General features: G+C 41.4%; 1 protein-coding gene and 1 long non-coding RNA gene across 3 annotated transcripts in view; one reads left to right on the top strand and one right to left on the bottom strand.

Annotated features, from left to right (window-relative positions):
* Positions 1 to 1,888: 1,888 nt before the first annotated feature.
* Positions 1,889 to 5,495, bottom strand: LOC117447876 (uncharacterized). Its single transcript, XR_004552286.2, has 3 exons — positions 5,431 to 5,495; positions 4,451 to 4,518; positions 1,889 to 3,485 (listed from the first exon to the last, which is right to left on the bottom strand). It is a non-coding gene; the product is annotated as an uncharacterized lncRNA (long non-coding RNA).
* Positions 5,496 to 5,634: 139 nt separating this feature from the next.
* c6h15orf39 (chromosome 6 C15orf39 homolog) overlaps positions 5,635 to 10,696 on the top strand; it is a 10,316-nt gene continuing 5,254 nt past the window's right edge. The window contains exons 1-2 of one of the 2 annotated variants that reach the window (XM_034084833.2): positions 5,635 to 5,907; positions 8,205 to 10,696. The exon at positions 8,205 to 10,696 is cut by the window's right edge and continues 716 nt beyond it. In XM_034084833.2, the coding sequence (XP_033940724.1) occupies positions 8,247 to 10,696 (2,450 nt within the window). In that variant the 5' untranslated portion in view covers positions 5,635 to 5,907; positions 8,205 to 8,246. The remainder of the gene's footprint in view (positions 5,908 to 8,204) is intronic. The other variant, XM_071203518.1, reaches the window with a different exon arrangement.

Here is a 10,696-nt window from a genome sequence, read left to right as displayed (position 1 = left end):
AGACTTCCACTATCATTTGTACACATTGCGTAATGCATACTTTTCATGGCATGTACAGTAGGGTCTACTCTACACTGTACAGACATGGAACGACAAACATGCAATGAACCTATATGATAACTTGTTCTCTGTGACACTTTGTGTACACGCTCAGGTGTGTGTCTCCTGTGTGTCTGTCGCAGCTCGAGCAGTCTCTCTGGGCTCAATAGTTCCTGTCCTGTGGGAGCGTTTCATCAGAAATACATCCTGAGAGATCACCTGCTCTACTCCCTGTGTCACCACAACTCTTCTTATTGACTCTGAGATGTTTAAAAGTGGTAAACACACAAGTAAAATTACTGATTTACATTTGTCTTGACATATTGTACTTGTCTGTGTATAAATTGTGAACTTTAGATACATATTGCAATGTTTGTTACAACAAAACATTACAAAAGTTGTGCCTTGTCCATTAAAAATGTTAAAAAGGTAAAAACGAATAAAAATCCTGACAATACATTTTATTGTGTTATAGCTGCCTTTAAAAAAAAAATTATAATGACATTGATAGCTTCTTGGGGAAGACTAACACTTCTTTGAGATAATTTGTTAAAAAATGGTGTTATCAATTGTGGTATGTATATCAGATAGACAGCACAAGGAAGAGGGAAATAACCTTCAGCAAGAAAGTACTGCCAGTAAATAAGAGGAAGTAGATTTTAAAAGAAAGATAATCCACCTCTTCACTATGCGAGTCAAACCATCGCATGTTTTTTGCATCATTTTTGCATTGTGTGTTTAAGCTACCTGTTGCTGTTTCCATATGGCACATTGTTAGCCCCTTAATGTTCTGTGTTGTTTAGCCTTAAGCTGAAATTCCATGGTAACTGGAAATGAGGGAGATGTGAAAGCTCTCCGTGGGGAAAGGTTCAGCCTCCTCTCCTCAGTCAAACCCCCTGCCGAGCGCGTCTATACCAGCGGGGCCACAGGGACTGATGGAAGCCACCAACTTGTCTAGACTAAACTGAGGCGTCACATGGGACACACAAATTAGCCTCCAGTCCCCAGGTGAGGAGGGACTGGTATGATGCAAGTGCAACAGGAAATGAACTCATTCATTGGAGATTCAAGCTAGTGGAAGAATTTAAGTTGACTTTAATGTTGGATTGTCTGTGTCTTATTGTAGTGATATGTAGTTAAATCCAACATCACTATTAGTGTAAAAGCATAATGCTCAAGGATAAATGTGCATGTGTTGAATAACAAGATGTGAAACAAAGATTGTCTGAGGTAATGGCTGACCTGATTTTAACTTTGGTCAACCAAAGTCAACCATTAACTACATTAGAATGAGGTCAACCAATGTGATTCTGTGCCAGAGTGTTCTTTTAAAGCAGTGTTCTGTCTACACATGCTACCTATATATAATATATATCATGCTTATTTGCATTAACAAAAAAACCTCAATGGAAATACAGCTGTGTGACAACTAAATTATACTTATAATTTCAGCTCAACTATTTTTAGTAGAAATTCCAACTAAACCCATACTAAAATGGATTATGTAACTGTAATCTTTTTTCTTTTTGAACATTCAGATCAATTCAATTGTCTAATTCCTACGGAAATTAAGTTGAATTCAGTTAAACATTATTACTATCTTAACTTTCAATATATTAAAATAAAACAAACATATTTTGAAACAACTCTTACTTTATCGTATACAAAATGACGTGACATGAAGCATGAGTCTTAAACATCTTCTGATGCGATAAAAACAAAATGCAACTGACTGACATGGCCTCCACCTCTACCTAGTCTGTCTCTCCCCCCTCCTGTGTGTGTGTGTGTGTGTGTGTGTGTGTGTGTGTGTGTGTGTGTGTGTGTGTGTGTGTGTGTGTGTGTGTGTGTGTGTGTGTGTGTGTGTGTGTGTGTGTGTGTGTGTGTGTGTGTGTGTGTGTGTGTGTGTGTGTGTGTGTGTGTGTGTGTGAGTGTGAGTGTGTGAGAGTGTGATTACAGGAGTAGAGACAGGGGTGTGGGAGCCAGGCTGCCAGGTGTCCACAATCCAATCACCTCTGCTACAGGGTGGGATTTTCACGGCGGCCATGGCAGTCGTAGCCCCTCGGTCTGGCCGTAATGCCCCACAAATAATTGTACGTCCTACGGCCACCATGGCCTATTTTACCGTGATTTAATTGTAATACACGTTTCAAAAATGATGCCGAAGTAACTAAATACTGATAATGGTTAGTAAAAACCATGCTTTAATAATTTGACACGTGGTTGGTTTTGAAATGCTCCCGATTTCTGAGTTCTCAAGGTTGGCAAGTATGCAACAACGTCCTGAAGACAAAATTAAAGCAGCGACTGTATTCGCCATGACACAGACAGTTTGTGGTTTGTACAACTTTTGTCCAGTTTCTGAACAGATATGAGGAGCTGTGAGGAGTTGATTAAAGAGACTAAGATGCCCCTTTCCCACCAATGCGTTTTCAGCTCCGGCTCGGAGCTGGAGCTGAAAAGTACCGGTTTTTCCTGTTCACACCGCAGAGGCGCCGCCTCTTAGCTCCGGAATCCGGTTCACTTCCAGCTCCAAAAAATTGTCGGTCTAGAGGCAAGAGCTTCGGAGCTAAGAGGCGGCGTCGCTTACGTCTCTCTTACGTCGAGGCGGGGACAGATTCGTCGTTGAAGTAGATGCTGAAGACCACAAAGAAGTCTTGCATTTCGCATGGGATGTTTGTAAAGTTCCAAGTAAAGTTGTCCCTTGTAAAGTCGTCCGATGCCTTCCATTTAGTTTCGTAAGAGGATAACCAAAGCGAACAGCGCTTCAATACAATCGGCCATTGTTGTTGTTTTCGATGTGAGGGATTTCGGATTTGTGAATGGGAGAAGTAGTAGAAGGAAAACATACCAAACACTAATTATTCAATGTAAAGTATTTCATTTTATATACGGTAATACTAAGGAGGCATAGGCCTATATGATGATATAATGTTTGACATCCACATTTTTCCCTCAATGGCCTTTCCGCCCTGAAAGACACCAAAGGCCAAATGACCTTGCCCCTAAAATGACGAAAATCCAAGCCTGGACACAACAGTCGGGTCCGTCGGGAAGTGTTCTTTGGTGTCAGATTGGTGTCAGATTGGTGTGTAGGGGCCTTTATAGCAGAGGTGATTGGATTGTGGCCTGGCTCCCACACCCCTGTAATTAGACACACACAGAGAGGGGAGAGACAGACTAGGCAGAGGTGGAGGCCATTACAGCAACAAAGTGCAGTGGAAACAGTGGCCGTTTCTCAATGTCGAGGAGACTTGCTTGGTAGCACATGTATGCTGGGCATTTAAACAGTCCTTCAGCGCCACTCGATGACGTAGTATGCTTGAAATAGTGGCTCTGGAGCAGCTTTACTCGAAATTGAGAAACGGCCAGACTTAGCAAATAAATCATCACATAACATGAAGCATGTGCCTCAAACAGCTCCTGAAGCTTCCGAAGAATGTAACCTACAAAGAGAGAAAAGGGGGGGGGGGGGAATCAAACATTAGTGATGGTGTTTTACAGTCACCTCTGGGTCATGGTGATCTGCATCATCTTTGATTACACCAGGGGTCGGCAATGCAGCTCTTTAAGGCCTCTGCTCTGGCTCCCTTGAGTTTAGACAATATACAGATGGTTTATACATAAATAAGAAGGAAATTAAATAAAAGTATTTCTAGGACTATTTAAATGTTGTTGCACGGTTGAAAATGTTTCGTATTTTGAGGTGATACTGTGACACATAACTAAAATTTAAAAAACGGTTTTAATTAGGTCAACTAAAATATGCGTCACATCCTGCTACGGTCCCGCGCCAGCTCGATGAGCAAACTATGGATAAATCAAAGAAAAGAAAAGTATGGGAGGAACACAGGATTTAATTCTGCGTGGACAGAGTTATATGCTTTCACAGCAAACAATGCTGGTTTACCGGTATGTTTGATATGTGGAGAGAAGTTGTCAAAGGTGCTGCAGCCTTTATGTATCGAGGAAAAACACAGAAAAGAAAGACATGCTGACGATCTTCAGTCATAATTCAATCAGTTAACTCTTTTTAGGTTGCAGCTATATATTTTATTTATTTCAAAGTGGGTCCATTTTAATTGTATTATTTTTCCTTCAAATGTGCAGAGGACTACAGAAAACTGTAGTTTTTGTGTATGATATAACAATAAATACAACTTTATAAGCTATCAAATATGTTTTGCGGCTCCAGACAAAACTAATTGTTGGAAAAGGGGGCAAAATTGCTCTTTTGGTAAAAAAGGTTGCAGACCCCTGGATTACACAAAGCCATGCACTGTAAAGTAACTGTGTTTAATTTAACAAATAATTCGGGCCAGGCAATCTCTAAGCAGAGTAAATAAAACGAAAATCCTAATAGTTTGCTCAAAAGTTGAAGAGTAGGAATTTGTTTGTTAAATGGACTTACCAAAACAATACGAGGTCCCCAAAGAGTAAGGTTCTGTTCCACATCACACCAACATCAGATAAAAAAACCTGCAATAAAAATAAAGATGAGCAGAAATTAAAAATAATAATAAATGAAAAAAGGTAATTGCCAATGATTACTAACTTGTGTTAGGCCAATGACTCACAAAACACACAGTCGATAGCGTTAATGTTAGCTATTATTAAGCTACCTGTTTAAGTATAATATAATACACCCAGGGCTATACATTAGCTACTTAAAACGGAGAGCCGTGGATAACGTTCACCTCACGATAGCTAGGAGCTAAGCAGGCAGACTTGCGAATAGAAAAGTACGCGCTCGCGCTGCCAGAGGGAAAAGTGGCGGGCTGCTTGTGTATGCACATGCGCAGACAGGACAGTATGTGGACATTAAATTGTACATCTGTTTTTCAAATTACTTTTAAATGAATGAAATGAACTTATTTTAAACAGTGACAATTAAAAAAGATAAGAAGGATGCAATTACACATTCAAATCTATTAAAAAAGGCTACAGTAAAACATGTAACATGTAAAAGGGGTCAGAATCAGTTTTTTCAGTGCATAAACCTTCTGTTTGTCAATTTTTTTAATCTGAAATGTGTCCAAATCACACAAAAGAAACTTGTGCAATTTTTCTAATAAACCAACACACTTTAAGTCCACTTGTGTCATCTGCAGCCAGCTGGCAGCCGGACACTAAAGCCAATGGGTGATTCTCTGAATCGGCCAGGTCCTTTGAGTCCCCAAAGCTTACTTCCAAAAATGTTAATGAAAGAAAACTACAACATGTATTTTAAAGCAATGAATTCATGGAACAGGTTGTTTTGCATCACAATGTAAAACTTGTGGTGGATAGCCTATATATTTTTGCATTGTCAACGGGGGGGCTCGCTGCGGGGAAACGGTGGACCTCTGTCGCGCAACTTCAGTGATGCCGTTTAAAAACATAAAAAATTACCGAGCCGGTCGTCAAGGGACGTTCTGTGATTCTACAGATTCTGCAGATGGCCGGTCCGCCCCTGGTTATGATGACAAATGCAAAATGTTTGGTTTCATTTTTTTTAAATGTTAAAAAACCCAAAAGGTACCCGATTCAGAGAATCACCCCAATACATGGAAAATGACAAGCGGGAAAACATTACATGTGTAGAACACAAGCCGTGGATAGACCGAGGGTGTGACTCCGCCTTTTGATAAGAGACCATCCTCCTCCCTTTTGTCTTGTCTTCAGTTTGTTAACTTCTCCAAAAGCCGCATGGACTTCGGGCGCGCCGCTCACCCATTTTTGGCAAACCGTTCCTCTCATTGCGTGGGATTTTAGCGCATCCGGGCTGACCCGGTCCACTCTCAAACAGAAACTCCCCCCCCCCCTTCCTCACAAGTTGTGTTTCATGGAGTCTTCGTGGAAATCATTGATTGTCAACACAGCAGCGAGGTAAGAAAACAACTTTACTGCTCAATCTTAACATGTCCAAATGTACGAGTGACTATAAATCAAACAAATATTGGTTTTACAAACAATAACAACAATAATGTTTATTCTAAGAAAGCATGACTGTGAAAATAGGGGGAAATATTGCATGCACACATCGCACTGCAAGTGTGTGAAACTGTTTGTTGTGCCCACACTGTGGTTTTAGTTTTACCGTGGTTTATGACGCTTTCGCTGCCTGTATGGAAATCACTCGCACTCTGTCTTGTGTTATTTTCATATCATTTGCGTCCTGTTCATTTTAGCAGGCGTGCTGGGCAGAACAACGAGCGTTGTGTTCTACAGTATAACCCCTGATAATGTGTCACATTATCTACAGAAAGAAGCTGTGAAGACATGTTTAAGTTCCGTTTTTATGCGTGTACAATACTAATTTTATTGGTTACTTTTCAGGAACTAAACTTTGAGATGTCACGTGAACTGCTGACATCCTCGAGAATGAATCATAGAATACATTATTTATCACTAACTTTTTTGACAGACTAATGAAGTGTATTTTGTTTCCCGACTCACTCTTATCCCACGTGGTTGGAGGCTAGTTTGTCAGTTTGGACGGTTTGCTTTCGGAAATCGCACTCGCCATCACCCCTACCCACATATCTTGGAAATCTCACACGCACACAGTTCAAAGTGCTGTTTTCAGTAGGTTAAAAACAACCGTGCGCAGCTTCCTCCATGCACATGACTTAAACCACATTTCACCACACTATGTGCAGATATGGCATAGATCTGTACTTTCTGAAAGGTGTCAACAGGATGACCAGATAACATCTAAAATAATTAGGTCTTATTGATAGTGGTCATTACGCCGACATGTATGTCATTATTATTTTTTCTATATTCTACAGTTTGCTGGTTGTATGTGTATCTGATCCAGCTGTTTCAACATATATTGGCAGATGTGAATTTGGCATCATGTCAAAAGGCAGCAGGGATGTTTTGCAATATGAACTAGTTTAAGGGAGTAATCTGGAAATGATTGCCTACTTGTGAATATACAAATAACAAATGTTAGTAATAAGTATAAACACCTTAAACTGTCGATTCATGTTGATGCCAGTGTGGCACGAGGAAGTCACCTTTCCTCTCTCTCCTACCAAAACAGACACTTGTTTTTCAATTGAAGATAGATATTCCACATGATTATGTTTATGTGAATATAAAATATTGATTGGTTGCTGGCTCAGTTGTGAGGATATTCCGCCTGCTAATAATACATTGAATATCTTGACTAACTGTCAGACATAAGAAAACAGAAGATCAAATGGTAGGCTTTGCTGTTTTTTGTCATACATAATATATATATATATTTGTACAACTATTTTCTGACATAAAGCAGCAGACAACATAACCAGCAGTTTAACTGAAAATAAAAATAACGTCTATGCAGCCCTGGAAGAAGTGTGTGAAATAGGAACTGTGGTATGACTCACGGTTTGTGGTGAAGAAATGCAGAATTGAAACATACAGTCCGCTGTAGTGTGGGCTCTCAGGACAACAAGATGATATCAGGAGATACATTCTGGTTTGTGAACAGAAAGACTGAAGCTCTCTGATGTGGCGCTGATGACACATCTGAAATTAGCCATATTGTATCGTTAGGATTCTTTTTGGCAGTTTTCTGTTATTTGACAGTATAGAAAAACCAGAGCGAAACCCGGGACGTTGTGGTAATGTGGCATGCGCCAAAACCACTCGGCTACAAAGGTGACATACAGAGTTTGACTCAAATACAGTATCACAGTAATTCAGAGCAGAGCATTTTCATATTTGAAGACATGGCCTTGAAGTGAACACTGCCTTCAACAACACAAGGATATTGTATCAACACCATAACCGGTATTGATAAGAATTCCATCATGTTAGCTGGTTTGTTTATTGTAATGTGGCAACTATCAAGTTGGCTACTTAGGAAAACTGATTCACTTGTTTTTCTTGCATTTAGAAACGATTCATACTTGCACATTTCTACTTCTTGCGTTCGCTTCCCCTTATGTGCAGCGTCTGATAAGGAAGTGTGTGACTTAAGCCACAAGATGCTTCCATGTTGATAAAAGGCCAAAAGCTAGCTGTTATCTAATGATGACTCCTTATGTGTGCAAAGTGTTTTTGGATTTATGCAGTCCTATCTGATGTCTGAGGTGGGAGTTTATTCAAGCACATTTCAAATATGGATCCATTGAACCAATTTTGCACAGATATTAAATCCACTGTCTAATTTTTGAAAATTATATTCACAGGGTTGGAGCCATATCATTGCACCATCACATTAAAGTAACTACATGATGAGCAGCCAGGCGATGCACATTGACCCATTGTTTCGACAAACGATGCCGTTATTCGACGGGACCATAGCATCCACGGGACTGACGAAACCTCCAAATATGTCTGGTTTCCTGAGTAAGCCAGTGCTGCAGTACAACGGCGCTTACTTCACTTATGACCACAGAGGAAAGGATGGAGCAGGATTTACTCCTCCTTGGAGCACCTCAAACCCCTCTCTGCTGGATGGCAGAAGTCCTGTGAGTCACCTTTCTGGCATGGAAGGACAAAACCACATAATGTACAGGCAAGAAAGCAAATCTTTAGAAGAAGGCCATTCTCCTTCATCCTCTTTGCATCACGTCCCAGTAAAACCGGGCTTTGCGTTATACACTAAAGGTCCTGGGATCAGGAGTCCCGCAGCTGCTGTGCCAGTGGCTGGAAAACAAAAGGCTGGAGCGGAGAATTCATCTCCCCCATCTGAAAACTCTGTTTACTTAGCAATTCCTAAGCCACATTATATGCATAACCCCTGCTGTGATGAACTGGGTTGTGTGATAGGACATCAATACAGTGTGGAACATGGCTCTCAGAGGATACCCAGCACTGTATATGAGCATGATTGGATGCAAAATGATGCTCACTGCACTGAAAGACCACCCGTCCAGAGGACAGGACCAGACACACTGCTGCAACAGAGAGGTTTACAGTTTGAGCCCAGAGCGGAACCACTAAAGAGGGGGACGTACAGCCCAGGTAGAGCAGGGACTTTTCCTGCTATGATCGACCCAAACTATAGCAGTTACCCCTGCACCCCGACTCGCCCACTGTATGGTTCTCTAAGTGAGCAGAGCCAGCGTTTACAAACCTCCCCCAGAGGCTACCCTAGCCTATACTCCTCCCATCCCACATATGAGCATATGACATCAGAGGTTTATCAGGAACATTCTCCCATGTCCAAATATGGCCAGCTAACACAGCACCCAATGTTTTACTACTCCCAAGCAAATGTGGAGGTAGAAAATAGGTCACAGTGTAAGCAGAGGGAAGATGTGCCTGTTATTCTCAAGCACACAATCTCAAACCCCCGGGAGCATTACATATTTCCTCAGTCGTTTCATGGTGAAATTCCTTTGTCTTGCAGTGAAATGTTGCAAAATCATGTCCTAATGCGGAGTTTTGACTCTCCATGTTATGCAGTTCCAAGATTTCATTTGAGTGCAAGCCAAATCAGATCCCCCCCAAAAAGGCAACATGCAATGCCGAGCTTGCACTCTCATCACATTGTTTCCCAATCAGGCCAAAACATGGCACACCACATGGCCTCTGCAACAGACCAACATAAGGACAAACCTAGCCCGCAGTTTGACCAATCACATCCCAACTCGCCATTCCGACGTGTAAACATAAGCAGTCCTGCCAGGCGTGTAAGCCCACCGAGTGTCTCACCGTCCAACATAGACATGAACAGGTTTCATTCCCCACTCACCAGCATGCAGATGGACCGACCCGTCTTTTCACCAACTGGCTTGAACATGGAAAGAATCCTAGACTATTCTTCCAATGAAGCCCATGTTAGGTGCCCAGAACAGCCCAAAAGTCTTCCTGCTTCCCCACAAACATCACTGCCCCGATCACCACATCACATTTCAAATCGAATCCAAACAGCTGTAGCAAATCAGGGATGTATCCGTAAGATAATTCATTCCCCCCTTGCACCAGGAAACCAACACAATGGCCCTGTGTCCAGTCCAGGCTCTGCTATTCTCAAAAGGTGCCTGAAGAGAAGTATTTCTCACTCAGTTTCGCCCATCAAAATAAAAGAAGAAGATAAGGATTTATGTGAAGTGGGATTTGTTACAAAACGACATAGGGTAGAAATGGAGAATGCAGAAGAAAGAATACAAACTAGCTCCCCTCCTATGCCAGTTATTAACAACGTATTTAGTCTGGCACCCTACCAAGCATACCTGAAGGCCTCTGGATTTTTATTTTCAGGCAGAGTACCTCAGAGAGCCGTCCATTCGTCCGAGCACCGTGACGTTCAAACCAAGCCAGACATCAAAGTGAAAAGGCCTGATCAAGATGAACCTCGGTCTGTTCTCTGTCTGGTTCCCAAACAAATCTGTGCACGTTCTCCAACAGAGAAGCCTGTTGTAAAAATGTTTGAACCTAAAACTATTAAAGTAGAAAAAGTAGATCCAACAGACACAGAGTACATTAGTCAGATGGACTGCAGCAAAATCAAAATAAAGAGGGAGCCTGAAGACACTGGTTCCTACAACAGTGAGTCAATGTTGGTGATAAAGAAATGTGAACCTGATGAACTTGAAAGTAAACCTTCATTAGCAGATGAACATAAGGCTTCACATGAGACTCCAGATCATTCCAAATCTGAGGTGGCTGCAGAGATACACTCATATCCTCGGGTTGACACATGCATGATACCTAAACCCATTACTTCATCTCA

This window comes from Pseudochaenichthys georgianus, chromosome 6, assembly GCF_902827115.2.
Source record: "Pseudochaenichthys georgianus chromosome 6, fPseGeo1.2, whole genome shotgun sequence".
NCBI lineage: Eukaryota > Metazoa > Chordata > Actinopteri > Perciformes > Channichthyidae > Pseudochaenichthys > Pseudochaenichthys georgianus.
This window is presented reverse-complemented; position numbering and strand designations above follow the sequence as displayed.